This window comes from Nicotiana sylvestris, chromosome 9, assembly GCF_000393655.2.
Source record: "Nicotiana sylvestris chromosome 9, ASM39365v2, whole genome shotgun sequence".
Taxonomy (NCBI): domain Eukaryota; kingdom Viridiplantae; phylum Streptophyta; class Magnoliopsida; order Solanales; family Solanaceae; genus Nicotiana; species Nicotiana sylvestris.
This window is the reverse complement of record NC_091065.1, coordinates 72,454,145-72,475,209: the sequence shown is the minus strand read 5'-3', so window position 1 is coordinate 72,475,209 and position 21,065 is coordinate 72,454,145. Positions and strand designations below refer to the sequence as shown.

At 37.6% G+C, this 21,065-nt stretch overlaps 1 protein-coding gene across 20 annotated transcripts in view; it reads left to right on the top strand.

Annotated features, from left to right (window-relative positions):
- The first annotated feature begins 12,302 nt into the window (after positions 1 to 12,302).
- LOC138876875 (uncharacterized) overlaps positions 12,303 to 21,065 on the top strand; it is a 30,453-nt gene continuing 21,690 nt past the window's right edge. For 6 of the 20 annotated variants that reach the window (XR_011402178.1, XR_011402179.1, XR_011402176.1 and 3 more), the window contains exons 1-5: positions 12,304 to 12,493; positions 13,774 to 13,866; positions 16,788 to 16,873; positions 17,544 to 17,606; positions 18,166 to 18,203. Coding sequence is in view for 16 of the 20 variants with exons in the window: in XM_070155960.1 (XP_070012061.1) it covers positions 13,833 to 13,866; positions 16,788 to 16,873; positions 17,544 to 17,606; positions 18,166 to 18,203 (221 nt within the window). In the remaining 4 variants the exon portion in view is untranslated. Of the gene's footprint in view, positions 12,494 to 13,773; positions 13,867 to 14,549; positions 14,699 to 16,787; positions 16,874 to 17,276; positions 17,349 to 17,543; positions 17,607 to 18,133; positions 18,204 to 20,571; positions 20,829 to 21,065 lie in introns of those variants that run through there. The other 14 variants (XM_070155963.1, XM_070155959.1, XM_070155962.1 and 11 more) reach the window with 11 other exon arrangements.

Sequence of the window (21,065 nt, the reverse complement as noted above, 5' to 3'; positions counted from 1 at the left end):
AGAATCCCAAGTCAGTACACATACTGGAGGGGGCAAACTTATTAACTAAGAGTAGAGTGAAAGTAATTTACACAAGTTGGAAGGTTTTAGTAAAAATCTGTATTAAAACAAAAGTCTTTTTGAAAGTAATTTAGTAAAGCAACACAGACTATTTGAAAAAGAGATTGGAGTAGTTAACAAAGTCCAAACACCTTAGGATAAGTTCATACGCAGCCAGAAGTCACAACATCAAGGCAGGTTTGGTAGTCACAAACAGGGGTAAAGGGGGATTTGGGAATACATAGGACACATAATTAAGCAAAGACCTGGGAATTAGTATAGTCATGCCCATAAGCAACTAACTAGACATAGTCACAAAATCAGACATAAAGGACAGACTCACATGCAAGGGGATAGGGATTTGGGGAATTCATGGTGGTAAACATATAACAAGTAAGAGATGATTGGTGTAGACATGCTCAGAAACAAACAGAAGGGGAAATATACTGATCTTAAGGGAGGGGAAGACATGATGACATGCTAATAATGTAACCCTCAACTACAAGTTTCACAACAAAACCACAAATAGAAGCAAACTAGAAACAAGATAAACTGAAACAATAAGAGAATCATATTGTTGTTGGAACTTTGAATTGAAACTAGGACATACCAATAAAGAGGATAGTGAGCAGAATGAAAGAACAAGAGAACACAAATGATTAGCCTTGGCTTGCAGCCGGCTAACTTAAAGCAGTAGCAAGTAGCACAAGAGAGAGAGCCGAAATTTTTAAGTATGAGAGATAGTTTTTGAACCAAGAGTTCGTGTCTGTGTGTGTTAATGAGAGATCATATATATAGTTTGAAATTAGGTAGAATAATAAGGTAAGAATCAAAATCAAGCAGTAATTATGGAACTAGATATCAATTAGTATAAAATTAGTAGAAGTACTCCCTTAATTAAGGGAGTTAATTTCAAACGGTAAAGACAAATAAGGAAAGAGATCACATAAGACTGGAATATAACACACAAGGAAATAGTTTCACCATAGTGCAAGTATAGAACATGTAATTAAGGCTAAGTACATAATATCCCAATTAAGGAAATAATATAAGAGTCAGTTGACAACATAGTCGACCATAAAATAAGGCAAGGAAAACAACTTAGAGGCTGAAAATCAGTAGAGAATATTACAAGAGATTAGAAGGATATCAATCATAGGGAATCAAGGATTCCGATGGACAATAGTATTGATTTAGGGGGAATTACCATAAATTTCTATGAACAAACGGAATAAACACATGATAGGCAGGAAGAGGCAAAAATCAGAAACCCTAATAGCACAGTAGGGTAAAAATCATACAAAATCAGGGATTCACATGGAACATAGTACTGATTAGAGGAGTTTAATAGAATAAACATAGTAGAGGCGGAAGAAGCAAAAAATTAGAAACCCTAATGAGCATAGCAGGGTAAAATCACAGAAAATTCAGGGATTCATGAGAAACAAGCAAGCATATAGATTAGACGAACAAATCATCAAATACAGACTCAGAACCCAGGGTTAAGACCAAGAGCTAGGGTTTTCACATAGACGAGTTGAAAAAGGAGTAGAAACACAGAATCAGTCGAGATATGCAAAGGATAGAGGTTTAAACATAAAGAAAAATCGGTTTAAACAAGTGTAGAAGAAACTCCGAGAAACCCTAACTTTAAAGAAAGTAAAAATAGCTTGAAGTCGATGATTTTTCAAAAGAGGTTCGAGAACAATATAAAACATAGAAGGAACAGACTCGAATCATTTAAAAATGCCCTAGATCTAAGAGATACAGACGAAAATTAGGGTTTCAAAAGAAACCTAAATATGGATGGAAGAACCTGCTTTAAACTTCAAAGATCGTAACAAATATAGTGTAACTTTTCCCAAAATCACACCGGAGAAGTCATGAACATCCAAAATAGCAACCCTAGATACAAGTCGGCATGGCCCAGGGCCCTTGAAGGCCTCAGAGAGGATGAGTAGGGCAATGGAGGAGCCATTTGAGGCTTGCGGTTGAAGAGTGGTCGCCGGAGAAGACCGGAGAAGGGAGGCAGTTGAAAAGGATTTAAAGTTAGGTTGAATGGATAGAGGAGACGAGAGGTTTCAGAGGAGGCGGACTGTGAGGAATGACTAGGGTTAGGGGGGATTAGGATTAAAAAAGGAAAGAGATCGTATGGACCGTTGATCTAGGAGATCAACGACCAAGATTTGATCGGGTAGATGGGTTTCGGGTTTGGGTAAGCGTATATAGAGTCTGGGTCGGGTAATTTGGTAGGAAATTGGGCTGGGTTTGAATTCAATTTAGGCTACAATTGAAAGCTAAATCTGGCTATAATTTAAATAGCCACTTTTCCCTATTTAATTTATAATAAGTAATAAACAATTTCTAAAAAATAATTTTCTATACAAAAATGATTTAAAATATGTAATTTTCATTTAAAAATATAAGGACCAATTTTATGCATATAAAATACATTTAATGGGCTAACATTGCAATTATATGCAATTTAGCTTAAAAATACCAAATTTAAATATAAAAATGCATAAAAAAATTATTAACCATATTTTGGTAGAAGTATAGAAATTAAATGAATAAATCATCATAACAATAATTTGGGAAATAATTATTGGGATTTTATGAATAAAAGGGGAGGAAATAAATCAATTTAAATCCTTAAAATTATGGAAAAAAATTATAAAAACTTTGTGCATGCTTATATATGCATATATATGCTATTTAAAAGGTATTTATACATATGAAAAATATATAGGAAAAATTGGGTATCAATAGTATACTCGCGTAGTCAGGAGGAGCACTTGAGAGTTGTGTTGCAGAGATTGAGGGAGGAGAAACTTTATGCAAAGTTCTCCAAGTGTAAGTTTTGGATCCATTCAGTGGCTTTATTAGGGCACGTGGTGTCTAGTGAGGGTATTCAGGTAGATCCGAAGAAGATAGAGGCGGTTTAGAGTTGGCCCAGACCGTCCTCAGCTACAGAGATTCGCAGCTTCCTTGGTTTAGTGGGCTATTATCGTCGGTTCGTTCAGGGATTTTCATCTATTGCATCACCCTTGACCAAATTGACTCAAAAGGGTGCTCCATTCAGGTGTCGGATGAGTGTGAGGCGAGCTTTCAGAAGCTCAAGACTGCCTTGACCACAACTCCAATGTTTGTTTTGCCTTCAGCTTTAGGTTCATATACCGTGTATTGTGATGCTTCGAGAGTTGGTATTGGGTGTGTGTTAATGCAGGAGGGTAGAGTGATTGCTTATGCTTCTCGCCAATTGAAGCCCCATAAGAAGAACTACCCTGTTCATAATTTGGAGTTAGCTGCCATTGTTCACACGTTGAAGATTTGGAGGCATTATTTGTACGGTGTGTCTTGTGAGGTGTTTACTGATCATCGTAGCCTCCAGTATTTGTTTAAATGGAAGGATCTTAATTTGAGGCAGCGGAGATGGTTGGAGCTGCTAAAGGATTATGATATCACTATCTTGTACCATCCGGGAAAAGCCAATGTGGTGGCCGATGCCTTGAGTAGGAAGTCGGTGAGTATGGGGAGTTTGGTGTATATTCCTGTTGGGGAGAGACCTCTTGCAGTTGATGTTCAGGCCTTGGCCAATCGATTTGTGAGGTTGGATATTTCGGAGCCCAGTTGGGTCTTAGCTTGTGTGGTTTCTCGGTCTTCCTTGTTCGATCGCATTAGAGAGCGCCAATATGATGATCCTCATTTGCTTGTCCTTAAGGACAGGGTTCAACATGATGATACTAGAGAGTGACTATTGGTGATGACGGAGTATTAAGGATGCATGTCCGAATATGCGTACCTAATGTGGATGGGCTTCGAGAGTTGATTCTGGACGAGACCCATAGCTCGCAGTATTCCATCCATTCGGGTGCCACGGAGATGTATAAGGATTTGAGACAGCATTATTGGTGGACAAGAATAAAGAAAGATATTATGGGATTTTTAGCTCGGTTTCTCAATTGTTAGCAGGTGAAATATGAGCATCAAAGACCGGGTGGCTTGTTTCAGCAGATGGATATTCCAGAGTGGAAGTGAGAGCGGATCACCATGAACTTTGTAGTTAGGCTTCTACAAACTTTGAAGAAGTTCGATGCTATTTGGGTGATTGTGGATCAACTGACCAAGTCCGCGTACTTAATTCCTGTGTGTACTACCTATTCTCTTAGAGCGGTTAGTAGAGATTTATATCCGAGAGATTATTCGCTTGCATGGTGTCCTAGTTTCCATCATTTCAGACAGAGGTACTCAGTTCACTTTGCAGTTTTGGAGGGCCGTGCAGTGAGAGTTGGGTACTCAGGTTGAGTTGAGTGCAGCTTTTCACCCTCAGACGGACGGACAATCTGAGCGCACTATTCAGATATTGAAGGACATGTTGTACGCTTGTGTCATTAATTTTGGAGGGTCATGGGATCCATTTCTACCGCTCGCGGAGCTTGCTTACAACAACAGTTATCAGTCGAGTATTCAGATGGCTCTATATGAGACTTTATATTGGAGATGGTGTAGATCTTCAGTTAGTTGGTTTGAGAGGGTGAGGCTAGGCTTTTGGGTACAGACTTAGTGCATGATGCTTAGGACAAGGTAAATGTGATTCAGGAGCGGCTTCGTACGGCGCAGTCCAGACAAAAGAGTTATGCTGATAGGAAGATCCGTGATGTGTCTTACATGGTAGGGGAGAAGGTTCTACTAAAGGTTTCACCCATGAAGGGTCTTATGAGATTTGGGAAGAAGGGTAAATTGAGTCCTCGGTTCATTGGGCCTTTTGAGGTGCTTCGAAGGATTGGGGAGGTGGCTTATGAGCTTGCTTTGCTACCCAGATTGTCGAGTGTGCATTAGGTATTTCATGTTTCTATGTACCGGAAGTATATTGACGATCCGTCTCATGTTTTGGATTTTAGCACGGTTCAGTTAGATGATGATTTGACTTATGATGTGGAGCCAGTGGCTATTTTGGAGTGCCAGGTTCGAAAGTTAAGATCAAAGGATATAGCTTTAGTGAAAGTGTAGTGGCAAGGTCGGCCCGTGGAAGAGGATACCTGGGAGACTGAGCGGGAGATGCAGAGTAGATATACTCACCTATTTGAGGCTTCAGGTATGTTTTTTGACCCGTTCGAGGACAAACGTTTGTTTAAGAGGGGGAAGCTATAATGACCCGACCGGTTGTTTCATGAGTTACCGCTCTGTTTTCCCCATTTCTGATTCTTTATGTGTTGTTCAGCTTCATTTCATCGTATCGTATCTGTCACACCTCCTTTTTGCCTATGCCTGCAGGGGCGTAAATGAGTTTTTTCAATTAAAGGACAAATCGAAACGAGATTTTATTTAAAGATTCAGAGTCGCCACTTGGGAGATTTATGGTGTCCCAAGTCACCGGTTAAATCCCGAATCGAGGAAAAGATCGACTCTATATTACAGTCCGCGAATCAGAAATCCGAGTAAGGAATTCTGTTAACCCGGGAGAAGGTGTTGGGCATTCCCGAGTTCCGTGGTTCTAGCACGGTCGCTCAACTGTCATATTCGGCTTATTTATCTGATTTTAATACATGTTGAACCTATGTGCAAATTTTAACTTTTTACCGCTTTATTATTATTTTAATAGAGAATTGCAACGTCGTAAAAGCGCGTCTCGAACCACGTCACATCAATGTACCCGTGGTTGTTGACACATCTCGACTCCGTTGAGAATTGGATTTGGGTCACATAAATGTGCACCCGAGTTTAGGGAGGTAGTGTTATTAAAATACGCGCCTAAAGAGACTAACACATTATTATTTTGGGGAAGGCCATAAAATTCACTAAACAGCCCGTCCCGAATTCTAAATGTTTTATTTTACCCATTTATTGAGGGCCCCGCAAAGTTGCATTTTTATTTGGCGAGGCTCATCTCATTTTTATTCAAGGATATCTTAAAGCGACTATGATTTTCTATTTATTTGTCTTTAAGAATAAAGAAAAATCCTAATCAATTATCATTAAAAGTTCGGGCTTCAAGTTCAAGTCTGGGTGCAAACAAAAGGTAACACCTTCTAGTTTGAACCCGCTACCTAACTTAAGATCCGCCTCCTGCCATTGTAAATATTAACAAACCAGCTACCATTTCGATCCAATTCAACTTTAGCTTTATTAGATGAATTGGGCTATTGGAATTAACTATGTGTAATACAAAGCCATTTTTTGAACTCTTTTTACGACTTGTTGAAAAATGCATCAATGCTTAAAAACTGACATCAGGCTAACATTAATCACTAACATTAGTTACTAACATTATTTACATTGCTATTTAAAATGATGTTATTTACTCAAGTGAACTCGCAATTTCAGAATTAGACCTATTAAACAAACATGCTGATTTCCATAAACTATTTGAACCTGTTTTGTGACATAAACTATTTGAAACTATTTCACGACTACTGAAAAAGAATTAAATACAGTATATTTCATAACTAGTAACCACCAACTAAGATTAATTACAATTGATATTCACATGTTTGTAGAAATAGATTCAATCAGTCCAGTTTATGCATTCCAAAGTCATTCTAATACATACTATGAAATATCAAGTGAACTACTGCTTATACATTAAATTAAACACAAAGAAACAGGGGAAATTCAGAAATCCATTCCAACAATTCTTTACTTCCTTTCCATTAAATTTGAGAGCTTTAGAACGTGCACCTGGATAATGGAAATACAAGAAGATGAAGGAGCAGTCAGCAACAGTAATAACACAGCAATACAACAGCAACCCAACAACAGCGATTCAAACCAAACTCGAAGCCCAAAAAGATTTGAAGAAAACCAAACAGGCTCGATAAAATAGCCCCAAAATAATACCAAAACTCAAGTTTGAACACAGGGACTGAAGTGCAAGCAACCAGCTCTTCTTTTTAAGGTAACAATGACCTTTCCTCACTCTCCAAAATTAAAATGCTTGACGGCTTTTGAACTCTCTCTGAACTGATAAAAAATGCTCTTAAGAATTCTCAAAATGTTGTCTAAGAACTCTTCAGACTCTCTTTCAATGCTTTTAGAAATATTCCCCAAACTCTCAACACTCTGTTTTTGTATTCAAGCTTTTAACTCTTTTTTCCTTTTCTGCCTGTTCCCCCTCCTTTTATGTCTCTACTCATCTCTATATTTAAACCCAAACTCTTCAACCCTTTTCGCCCCTCCTCCTTTCTTTACAGCTGTAAGAAGGATCTTTTATTATTACCCCTAAGTTTCTTTTGCTTTCCAGCTTTTTAATATTCCTCCCCATGTGAACCATTTTAGCTTTTTCATTATTATTCCCCTCTTTTTACTTTCCAGCCCATTTTTCCTTTATTTATATCACTATGTCTTGTTTCCCACTACTCTTAAACAAATACAATAGTTTAATGATCCATTAGTACCTTACTGACAGCCATTCAAACTAAAACATTTTTCAAGTTTTGACACCCCAAATTACCCTGTGATGCCCTGAACAACTATTCTACCTCAAACCCTTGCGACCATATCAACTATAATCAATTCTTAAATAAGAAACCTAATCACTGATTAACCTAAACTAATCCTTAATTAATGACTGAAAACAAATGAACTGACTCTAAACAATAAACACATCAGCTATAACCAATTCAAACTTATTAGAATTAGTTAACGAATCAAGCTAGAAACTTAGTTTAGATCAAATATCATCAGAATGAAACCAATGATTCCGGGCAACATATATTGAACTATTAAGGTCAGATTGATTCACACAGATACAGTGAATAAGCTAACCAATTCTAACCTAAACAAGAACAAATGAACACTGAACGAAACAAACTAAACTCATATGAAAAAAACATGGTGAATAACAATGAGAAAGGGAAATTGGAACAATTTGAAACAAATGATACCAACAAGTTTATTTCAACACAAAATTAGAACAGAAAAGAAACAGGAGGGTAAACCTATTGGAATGAACCAAAAATTAAACTATTATCATGCTAATCTAACATTCAAGCATAACAGACTAATCGACGACACTTATTCAATTGATTACACAAATTATAACATATAACAATCGACAACAAACAGAAGCAATGATAAAATTGGACCAAATAAAAGGTCTGATGGAGAAAGAAAAGAGTAATTAATAAAGACGAATTTGAACTCATCTTAAACAAACAAACAACAAAACATGAAAAACAAACAGAGAAACAGAAGAAATACCTCCGAACTCAGACCTATCTCTCACTCGCTCTGCTCGTAACTCCGACTTGAGCCTTTTGGGGTAAAAACGGACTTTAATCGAGTGTTCTCGATTAGAAACCCCCAATTTTTCCTCGGACTGCCTCTAGGTTTGGTGTTAGGGTTTGTTTGTTCGATTTGGGATTTGAATAGTTCCGATGAGATTCGAACGAAACTGGGGTGTGATTTGGGACTGGGGAGGTCTAGTGGTCAACATGTGTAAGTTTGGGGGCGATTGGGTAAACTAGGTTTTTTGGTCAGATTTTTCGATCTAAGATTCGAAGAGCTTTATCATGATTCGAGGTTAAAGGGGTATGGATTCGGAAAGAGGAAGGCATGGAGGTTCAGCGGTGTTATTTGGGTGGCCGGCGGCGTTGTTGCCGCCGGGTTTCTGGCGAAGGTGTGGGGTGGTGGCTCTAGGGTTTCGAGGGGTCGTTTGGTCTGTGGTTTAGGAGACGAAGAAGAGGGGTCGGGAAATGGAAGGTAAGGGGTTTAGGAGTTTGGTATATTGAGATGGTGAGATTAATGTGGTCCGTTGGATCAATGAAGATTGACGGTCCAGATTAGATCAGGGGGGCAAACTGGGCTGGTGATTGGACTGGGTAAAGGGGTGAAATTTGGGCCTGGTTTTGGTCAAAATAAAATGGCCCAGTTTCGATTTCTTTGGATTTTTCATTTCTTCCTTTTCTTTTAACTTCTTTATAATTCCTAATTACCAAAAATTAAATTCCAAAAAATCTTAAATTAAATTATAGAACTTAAATTAACTTGTTAAAAATACAAATTAACTTCTATTACAACTATTAACACAATTAAACATCAATTACAAACAAAATCACACAATTGGACTAAAATACATATTTTCTGTGATTTTCGTTCTTTTAAAAACCAAATATGGTTCAATTAATTCCTAATTGCAAAATTAAATCCTAAATGTGCATGCAACATATATTTTATATTTTTCCTTTAATAAAATGAAGACAAACATGCACAGACAAATACAGATAATTAACAACATGCCACAAAAAAACTCTCAAAATTTTGTGTAAAGGAAAAATTATTTTATCTTGATTTATTTTGGAGTAGTTCTTTGTGAAGAAAAAATCACGTGCTCACAGTATCGGTTGGTTCGGGTTTGGATGTAGTTTCGGAGTGTTATGAGACACTTAGTCTCATAAGTTGGCCTTTTAGCTGAAAAATCAACCAGAAGTTGACTTATGTGTAAACGATCTCGGAATTTGATTTTTATGGTTCGGATAACTTCGTTAGGTAATTTGGGACTTAGGAGCATGTTTGGAATGTAATTTGGAGGTTCGTGATAGATTTAGGCTTGAATTGGAATTTTGGCATTTTTCGGTTGGTAGTGAAAATTTAGATATCGGGGTCGAAATGGAATTACAGAAATTGAAGTAGGTCCGTTGTATCATTTATGACGTGTGTGCAAAATTTCAGGTCATTCGGACGAGGTTTGGTAGACTTTTTGATCATTTGCGGGATGTGAAAGTTTTGGAAACCTTAGGTGTGAATTCGAGGGTGTTTTGATGATTCGATGTTGTTTTGAGTGTTCTGCAGATTGGTATAAGTTTGAATAGTGGAATATGACTTGTTCGTACTTTTGGTTGAGGTCCCGAGGGCCTCGGGGTAATTTCGGATGGTTATCGGAAAGTTGAAAGTTAGAGTTTGCAGCTGAACCTACTGAGTTCCTGTCATAACCGCACCTACGGATTGGGGACCGCAGGTGCGAGATCGCAGAAGCGTTAGATCAGCCGTAGATGCGGCCATATGTGAGAAGGCCAGAAGTCGCAGGTGCGGGAGGTGTAACGCACCTACGAGACCGAAAGTGCAGATAGATGGGCGCAGGTGCGGTCCCAGGACATTAAGTGGAAACTGCAGATGTGGTGGGTTAGACCGCAGAAGCGTGAAAAGGACCGCAGGTGCAGAATCCCTGAGTTAGAAAGTATATAAGTTCCCCTTCGCGAATTTGGGTTGTTTTCCACTATTTTTATCCGGAGTTTTAAGTTTTTTGGAGGGTTTTGAAGAGGGAATCAAGGGGGTTTCCATTGAGGTGAGTTTCTTGAATCTAAAACTCAATTCTATGTTGATTTTTAGTTGTTTAAGCATGAAATTTATGAGATTAAGGACGAAAAATTGGGAAAGTTAGGGCTTAAAATTGGAGAGGTAAAATTGGGGATTTGAGGGACCAATTGAGGTCCGATTTTGATGTTCTTAGTATGTATAGACTCGTGAGAGGATAAAGATTCTATTGATGTAATTTTAATCGGATTTAGAGACGTGGTCCCAGGGTCGGGTTTGACCAATTTTGGAATTCTTGATGTAATTTGATTATTTTCGCATGGGCTTCGTTCCCTTAGCATTTATTGATGTTATGATTATGATTTTGGATAGATTCGACACGAGTTGAGGCCGAGTCGAGAGGAAAGGGCATCGCGTAGTAGTATTTCATCCGGTTTGAGGTAAGTAACGATTGTAAATCTAGACCTGAGAGTATGAAACCCCGAAATTTCGTAATGTTTTGATAAATGAGATGAGACACATGCTAGGTGACAGGCGTGTGGGCATGAACCCGCAGGGATTGTGACTTGGTCTGTCCTGTGGCGACTGTATAGTTGCATATTTTGATATGTTGTATATGATATCCATGTGTTTTAGAAATTGGCTTGTTAACTTGGGCTGAATGCCATATTTGGGGCCTTTGTGCCGACCAGTTTAAACCCTTAGGGGTATTTTATTACTTCCCTTACACTAATTCGATTTAAAAGCATATCCTCACTCATGTTTTACCTGTTTATTGTTTAATCTGATTTCATCACTTTACTTCTTAATATATGAAAAATATTTGGGTTGGGTTTCCCTGATTTTTACTGATATGCCCGAGTGGCCGTGAGGTTAATGACTGAGAGAGGTTAAGGACCTAATGGTGAGGATTTTATATATATATATATATATATATATATATATTTATATGTGTGTGTGTGTGTGTGTTATGGATCGGGCTGCACGCCGCATCGATATTTATATGGATCGGGCTACACGCCACAATGATATGATGCTTGGGCTGTTGAAGCCCCTCCGGAGTTTGTACACCCCTAGTGAGCATAGTCGACTATATATTATGGATCGGGTTGCACGCCGCATTGGTTATTATTATTATTATTATTATTATTATTATTATTATTATTATTATTATTATTATTATTATTATTATTATTATTATTATGAGATATCTATTGAGCTGGAGTGTTGAGTATGAGTACTGATTGATGAGAGATGAGTCACGAGTGACTGAGAGGCTTGCCCGAGAGGCTATAGTTATGAGTGATACCTTGCCCATGGGGCTTGTTTATGACATTTTGCTGCTTTCACTCTTCTTTTATACTAAGCCTCTATTGAAAAATGTTGAATAAATGACTTAAAGGATTTTAATTGAAACTGGAGTTTTACGAGATAATTGGTTATTGAACTGCAGATTTTTGATTTGATATTTCTATGGAGATTTTTTGATAAGTATGCAAGTGATTTTAAAATGCTCGTCACTGCACTCAGACTTTATTTACTTTAGTTACTTACTGAGTTGGTGTACTCACGTTACCCCTTGCACCTTGTGTGCAAATCCAGGTGCCCGAGCATCAGAGTGAGAGCTTCCAGCACTCTCAGAGTCTTATCCGGAGATCGCAAGGTAGCTGCACGACGTTCGCAGCCCTGCCTTTCTCCTTCCTATCTTAGTACTTTGTATTTCAGACTTATTTTGTATTAATTAGATAATGTTGGATTGTACTTAGAGACTCATGACTAGTGACACCAGATTCGGGTTGTATTAGTGTATTTTCGTACTGGTTTCCACATATTTCTGTATATATATATATATATATATATATATTTCACATATCATATATTGCATATGAAAGATTTAAAACTTAACCTGTTTTGGAAAAATAAATTTACAAAAAGAGTTGAATATGGTAAAAGTTTAATTGGCTTGCCCGGTAATGTGATACACGTCTCACTAGCGAGATACTTTGGGGTCGTGACACACTTAATAAAGTATACACGTCTATCATCGTCATATGGCCAGGCTGCCGACGTACAGACACCGTTTCTCGTTTCTCTCCTCCTCCTGTTTTCCAACCTTTCTCCGCTAACTCTATAAGTTACAAAATTTTCTGACGCTTTCGATCACTGTCTCAACTTCATTCTTTCTTCTCTTGGTAACTTGCCGGTAATTTTCTTTTCGTGTTATTTTCTTTCGAGTCTATTTTTATGTGATTTTTTCATCTGGGTGTGAATTTTTCTTTCGGTGGACAGTTGAGTTTCTGATCAATTATTAGCTTTGTATGTTGATTTAAAGCTGAAAATTATTTTCATACAACACTTATGTTATTTGATTTTGAAATCGAATGTATAAAATTTCTTTCCTCATTGCTTTGGAATTGAATATCGAGGCATTAGTCGAAACCCCAAATCTGCTTTCTGTTATTGCTTCCCTTGCTCGCAGGCAGCTTCATCAATTGATATTTCTGGTGAAGCTGCTCCCTCGACTGAATGTCGCACTCTGGCTTTGCAACTTAGTCTATGCTCTTCGCATTTAATGAAAATTTTCACTCTTTTATGTGGTTTTTTTGTGCATTTTTCTTTATATATAGCAGGGATTTGCATATTAACGCGGTCGACCCCTATGCCATAATTTCTCAAAACGAGGAGGCCATAGATAAATTTGACATTAGTGATTCCGCTGGCAAACCTCGAGGGTCGAATGTAGGTGACAATGCTTGGGAAAAGGGAACATAAGGAAATCAAAGAATTCAATGGAGCTCATTGTCTCATATTTTGGGGGATAAAGAAAGATGAAGTGGTTTAATGCCATGGGCAGCTGCAAAGAGACTTTCCACTTCAAAAGCTGCTAAAGCTTTTGATCACTAAAATTCTGCAAAAATCTCGACTAAATATAGAAAAGATCGGATTCCAATTTTTATCAAAAAGAAACTGAAGATCTAATGCTTCAACTACATAGTTCAACTCATTAAAGAAATGGAGCAAGATAAAAGCACTGCAAGTGTTCCATCCATTTAGAAACGTCAGAGAAAGTAGTTTGTAATTATTCTGAACAGAAAGCTGTTGTTGCTTATTAAAGATACTACCACCTGGGAACTTTCATTGGTGACATACGATCACATGTTACCCTAGGAGTATCAATTATTTGCTTTTTCATTATTGTATCTTCTATCATCTGGCTAAAGAATAATACAATTCCATAAAGATGGCGTTAAACCTTTGAACAATTTAATGAAGTTCTGGATCTTAATACCTGATGGTTACTGTATTCGAGAGCTTTTCCAGTCTTTCATGACAGTGCCTTCCAATTTTTACGTTCTTTTATCTGTTATTCTGTTCAACATGTAGATCTTCTGTATGCATACTTTTGTGATCCTATATATCACAATAGTCTTGAAGCAATACTTTCACAAGATGTAACAAGATTGAACATTTCTCATTTTACAGGCAGAGGTAAATCATAAACTCAGCAATTCAAAGAAAGCAATGACGAAAGTTGCTCCATTATGAAGTCACGAGGACCTTACAAGAAAATTCAAGGTGACTACTGACTTTCGAGATTCTTTAAATTCTTCATCATTACGGTACAAAATTATTTTGTTTAGATAGGTTATTGGAAGTGTATCTTGAAAATCAATACTGATTAGCTTATATCCACAATTATGAAAGTTATATTAATTTTAAGATTTGAAGTACGGATAACAATCCCTTTTTGTCAAAACAAAAACTATTGATAAGAATATTGAGAAGAACTGTTGGATAAGTGAATTGGAGAGCGAAGATATAAGAAATAGAATATAATAATCTCTATTTAAATATGTGATGTGCTTTATAAAGCTTTATAAAGTATATTCATTATAATGTTTCATTTTTCTTCTATACTTGGCCAGTGTCTCCTGTCACGCCCCGAACCTGAGCCTAGATGTAACACGACACTCGGTGCCTAACTACATGTGACCGAGCGAACCAAGTGGCTGGCTGAATCAACATGTGATATCATAACATACTGAATGCGGAAGATAAACTAACACATGCTGATATACTGAAAGTCTGGATGATATAAATCAAAGTGCGGAAATACTAAAACAAGTCTGAAACATATATGTAGCCAACATTGCTTAACATGAAAGGCCTGAGACTCTGTCTAACTGTTACTCTAGTCTATGAAACCTCTAATGAAGTATTAAAAACACTGACTGTCTGAAAATACTGAAAACTGTAAGGTAATGATAATGCCTCGGAAGAACTGGGGATCACCAAGTAGCTGGTACGAGAATCCTAGCGCTCTGAATCATCAACCTGTAAATTATTACCTGCATTGTGAGATGCAGGCTCCGGACAAAAGGGACGTCAGTACATTTGAATTGCACAGGTATGTAAAACAACTAAAAGAAAGAATTATAAATGCTGAAACTAAAACTAAGCTGATAACTGGGAATTGATAATTGATAACTGAAATGATAACTATTGAAACTGAAACTGAAATGATAACTGATAACTGATAACTGATAACTGATAACTGATAACTGATAACTGATAACTGATAACTGATAACTGATAACTGATAACGGATAACTGAACTGATAACTGGTAACTGATAACTGAAATGATAAAGGAAGTAAGGATATGAATACTTCCTCTTCTGAATGATGAACAACCTGTTTATCTGAATAAGCTACGACCTCGGGCCCAATATATATGTGCACAAGCTACGGCCTCAGGCCCAAGTATACGTATACATAACTACGGCTTCAGGCCCAAAATGCATAAAACATAAACTATGGCCTCAGGCCCAAACATGCATAAAGCATAAACTACGGCCTCAAGCCCAAATACAGGTGTTCGACATTCAGGGATTTGAAATCAGGAACTGAGAATCATATTGCAATATATGATAGTGAAATACTGAATCACACTGATTTACATGATACTGAAATACTGAATAGGACTAGGCTGAGACATGTATTCTTGAACTGATTATGAATACTGAAACTTCAACTATTTATGGCATACTGAGTAATCTATACTAAGACTCGGGGGCATCAAACCCAAGTCTATATTGAATACGCACTGAGCTCACGACATTCAGAATGAAAGTCATGAACGAGTTACGAAGCTAGAGAATAGAAGCTCTGCAACTATTCAAGGAAACTAGGCTTAACTATATTTCTGAGGTAATTGGTAACATGGTAAAAGAAACATAGTGTAGGGAGAATCTTTAACATTCCCAAACATAGAAAGTTAGCCTCACATACCTTAACTTCCTGCTCTTGAGCGTAATGCAACGTTCGCCAACCCTTTCAACTTTAATCTATATCAATACAAGTCAAAGAGATTCCATATTAGTAATAATACTCATGTTTTGATTACTTAGGCATTTTCTCAAACACTTGATGGCATAATGCTTCATGGTCCTTATTAATGGTGTCTCTACACCCAATAACACATTTTGTTGTTCCTAATAAATTCTAAAGTCTCAAATGGTTACAATCAACATCATTCTTTATCACCCATAAGGTAAACAATACCTTTAACCAATAATCAACAATCAACAACCAAACCTATAATCCGTTCATGCTTTTCTATCAAACCCATTAACTCATATCTCATGACCTAGAGTCTATAATCATTAATCCAATGCTAGAATCAATTAGAGGGTGAATGTATTACCTTCTTGACGTTCAATCTTCTTGAATTCGAGTTCTAGGGTTCCTTCTCTCAACAATGATGCCCCAATCAAATATCTAATGATTTGGAGGGTTTACCCATGTTAATAAGATGTTGGGGAATTGAAATTAACTTAGAATCACCATTAGAACTTACCTTGGGTGGTGGAAGGACCCTTAAGGAGTTAGGTTTTTGAGAGTTCCCCTTTCTTGAGCAAGTTTTTATGTTTTGGGGCTGTGGGGGACGAAATATGGCTTTAAAACGATCCCCCACGAGCGCGTCCGCACACCTGAAGACCTTACCGCGCTACTGACCGCGTAAAACGGCAGTAACACTGCCTCAAAACAAGCGTGGCCGAGCTAGGGGCGCGCGCTACAGGGCGCGCACATCACATACTGTTTTGTAAAACGTGCATAACTTTTTGCACAGAGATCCGATCGGGCTCTATAATATATCGTTGGAAAGCTATTTCAAAGGCCTACAACTTTCGTGTTTTGAGTTTTCCTAAATGCTTTACACATTTTCACTAAAACCTGATGGAAGACAAACCTTCTGCAAACTTAGTCGATTTTGTCAAATCTTATGCGCCTTACTTTCCATCTTGATTTTGAAACAACTATTTTCACCCATAATCATCCCGATGGGACTTCACATGTTCAAAATATAACCTTACTACTCTTTAACTCATTCATACCTAAGCCGAATTTACGGGGTGTTACATCTCCCTACTTTAAATTTTGTTATTTCATCTTCGTCAGCATATACTAATTTCTTTTGTTGAAATTCATAAACAGGAGGAGATGGACAAGAAGTGCAAGACCTCACCAGGTCTTTATGCATGAGTCTTGGTGAAGTTATTTCTCATACTCCCGTGCACCAGGTATGTTTCAACTTCAAAGCTGCACTGGATTGCTTTGATACTGCAGTAGAATGTGCAAATTTTTTATGGTAGATAGGGACCTTCCACATGTTAGAAATTGAGCTACACAGACATTTTGTATTGAGAAAGTTATAATGCTTCACCTGATTTTATTCCCAAACTCAACCCTCTACTCCGTATTATAAAATGCTCCATATTTTAGTGATTATAATATTCTGTGCACTATCTTTTTTGAACTTTTTAATGAAGACGTAAGCAAATAAGTAATAAAGACAAAAATATTTTTTTTTACTAAGTCTTCACCAGCCAAAAGCATTGGGGTATATGGGGGTATTGATATACAAAATGTAAAACAAAACTGCCTTCTTTTCTTATTGATGTGTGCATTTAGAATATATTGCAGAGGGAACCTTATAGTTGTTTATGATGTCATTGGAAAATTGTAAAATACTGTTGGGATTGACGGATAAATCAGGTACAGTTAATACCTTACTTCACTGTTTGTGTTCTCTTATCTTTCTATATGTTAGTGACTTTTTTAATAATGATCACAGGTACTTTTTCGTAATGCTTTTGCCTATTAAAAAATATTAGGCTTCTAATACCTAATTGTTCTTTATTATTCATTTACTGGTAATTATATCCTGATCTTAAGTTTGAAAACTTGCAGCAGCTTTCACATTTACACAAAGATCTTTCTTCCCTACTAGAGTGCTTTACATCAATAGCTCAGGTAGTTCCTTTTTTTGTTGACAAAATAAGCCTTTTCATTAATAAGCATTCCGAGAATGCAAAGCAAAATAGAAGTAAGAATGTCTCTAATTAAAAATAAGGGTAATACTATCGAATTGACCTTCGCAGCAAGGTGGTAACTTAGACAGATGCAGTGTGCCACTTACAGAGTATCAAAGTAGAGTAGCACACTGGTATACTAATAATACCGATGTTTAAGATGAGTTATAATATTTTTATAAGGAATTTTTTGCACTTTGTCTTTCGGATATGTTTACTTTCTGATGAAAGAAACTTATCCTGAGGGCATTGGTTATATGGCTATAACGGAAAGGAATCTTCTATCATCGTGTCCCTTCGTGTATTATATGTAAATAGGACGATAAATATATTGTCCAGCTTTAATGTCAAAAGATGCATATAGAATGTGGTGCAGATAAATGTTGTCTTTAATAAGCGTCCATTTATTATCTTTTACTTTTAGGGGAACTAATTTCTAAGAGAACTCATCTTCGTCCCTCTTTTAAGGTGTTCTTTGATGTGACATTGCGGCTATGCAGGTACCCTGTTTGCTGGAGGTTGTATTGCAATATGCCAGGTATGATGACCCGAAAGGTCATGTTGTGTTTTAGAACCCAATTTGGGGTTCCGAGGCTTTCAAAACCTCATCTTATTTCTCCTTGATTTGCGTGCACAGTCCGAGCGCATTTTCGAAAAGCCTTTATGTGAAAATTTGAGAAAAATATTATTTTTGCCTTTAAAAGTTAATTTTAGTTGACCTCGATCAATATTTTGAGTAAACGGACCCGGACTCGTATTCTGACGGCCTAGAGGGTCCGTAGTAAAATATGGAACCTGGGCATACCCGGAATCAAATTTCGAGGTCCTTAGCCCGAGAAATGAATTTTTGATGAAAATTATTAAACTGGAATGATAAAGGTTTTAAGAAATTGATTAATAAGTGATTTTGTTGATACCGGGTCCGTATTGTGGTTCCGGAGCCCGGTACATCTCCATTATGATATTTATACTCTATCTATGAAATTTGGTGAGGAATGAGACTAATTTGACGTGATTTGGACCTTTGGGTGAGAAAATAGAACTTTTGAACTTTCTTGAAATTTTCATGTAATTTGATGCTAAATTCGTAGTTCTAGGTATTATTTTGACGATTTGATCACGCGAGCAAGTTCGTATGATATTTTAAGACTTGTGTGCATGTTTGGTTTGGAGCCCCGAGGGCTCGGGTGAGTTTCGGATAGGCTACAGGGTGATTTGCACTTAGAAATCTGGTGTGTTTTGCTGCAGTTAGTGTTTCTGGTTTTTCTTCTTCGCGTTCACGAAGATACTCTCACGAATGCGAAGTGTAACCTGGCTTGGGGAGGGGATTGTTCACCGCGAACACATAGCCATGGTCGCGAACGCGACCAACATTACACGAACGCGTAGAGTAAAATGGAGGTAGGCTGGGGAATCATTGAGTTGCTCTTCGCGAACACAGTCCTAGGCCCTGGAACGCGATGGTCAGGGGGACAGACCATCATGAACGCGAGCAGCTCTTCGCGAACGCGAAGGCCCTTCTGGCCGCAATGCATCATGAACGCGATGAAGACCTGTCCAGTGTTTTAAAAACAGAACCAAAAACGGGATTAGGCCATTCATCCATATTTTCAAAAACTAGAAGGTTTAGAGGTGATTTTCAAGAGACAAATTCTTCCCCAAAGTGTTGGTAGAAATTGAGTGTTGGGGTAGAATTAGAGATTTTTGTATAATTGAAATTTAGACCTCGATTTGGGGTCGGATTCCAAATCTAATTACATATTTGGGCTCGGGGATGAATGGGTGAATGAGTTTTGGTCCGAACCTCGAATTTTCACCAAGCGGGCCCGAGGTCGGTTTTTGACTTTTTGGGAAAAATGTTGGGAAACTTGTAATTGTGCATTGGGATTGCTTTCTTTAGCGATAATTGATATTATAAAGTTAATTATGACTAGATACGAGTGGTTCAGAGGTGGAAACTAAGGGAAAACAGTGATAGAGGCTTGAGTTCGGTCGTGGAATCGAGGTAAGTGTTGTGGCTAACCTTAGCTTGAGGGATTAAGTGTTGTTGCCTTATTTGCTATGTGTTTGGTTGTTGAGTACGACATATAGGTGAGGTGAGGAGTACGTATACGTTGTCATCGAGTCATAGCATGCGAGTGAGTCTATTACTTGTGACTGTTGTATTCTTTATTTGTACTGTTCATGCTTAAACTGGTTATTCTTCATGTTAAACAAATCTTATCATGTTTTTCGTGGAATTAGATATTGGTTGAGTATTGACTAAAGTTGAGATTTATATTGTGAAAGTTAAATATTGAAACGAGGTTGGTTATTGATAATTCCATTGTCGGGTTGTTATTGTTCTGTTGTTTGGGTGAGGAAGAGTGTAAAACACGAAGGGTGATACTGTGCAATGTATTGTGAGTGATAATGCACGATGGGTGATGCCGTGCCATATTCTGTGAGTGATAATGCTCGAAGGGCGATGCCGTGCCGTATTTTATGAGAGAGTTAATGCACGAAGGGCGATGTCATGCCATGTTATGAGCGAGCTAATGCACGAAGGGTGATGTCATGCCGTTTCTGTTGCTTCTTATGGTGAGAATGATAGTAAAAACACGAAGGGTGATGCCACACACTTGTTTGCCGTTTTATTACTTTCATAGGTGTAAGGCATGTTATTTACTGCGTTTCTTTATTGTACTATTTCAAGAATTGATATTCCCCTCAGCATGTTTCTCCACCTTCCCGTTAATATCTGTTAAATTTCCATTTGTTGTTATCTTCTCATATATGATTTAACTGCACAAGTTCATGTTATTGTCGTGTCCTAGCCTTGTCTTTACTTCACCGAGGTTAGGCTAGACACTTACCAGTACATGGGGTCGGTTGTACGGATACTGTACACTGCATTTTTTGTGCAGATTCTGGTATTGGACCGCATTGATTAGAGTTGGTTCGCTGCCTTCAGTCCATAGGAGACCCAAGGTAGATTTGCCGGCGTTCGCAAACCCTTGAGTCCTCTTCCAGTTATCCTAGTTTCCCTGTTTTCTTTTATTTCGAGAACAAATGTATTTTCTTAAAACTAGTATTTGTAGTGACTCTTAGAAGTTCGTGGATTGCGAGAGCAGATTTTTGGATAATCGTGCAGTAATTTTTGAATTATTATAAATTTTTTGCTCTTCTTCACTTCGTTTTGGCTTAATTATTGTTATTTACTGTTTTGGATAGCGGTTAGCATATTAGATCTTTATGTGTTGGATTGCCTAGCATTTCGAAGAGTTAGGCGCCATCACGATCCTGACGGTAGGGATATCCAGGTCGTGACAAGTTGGTATCAGAGTACTAAGTTGTATAGGTTTCACAATTCACGAACAAGCTAGGTAGAGTCCGAGGGATCGGTATGGAGACGTCTGTG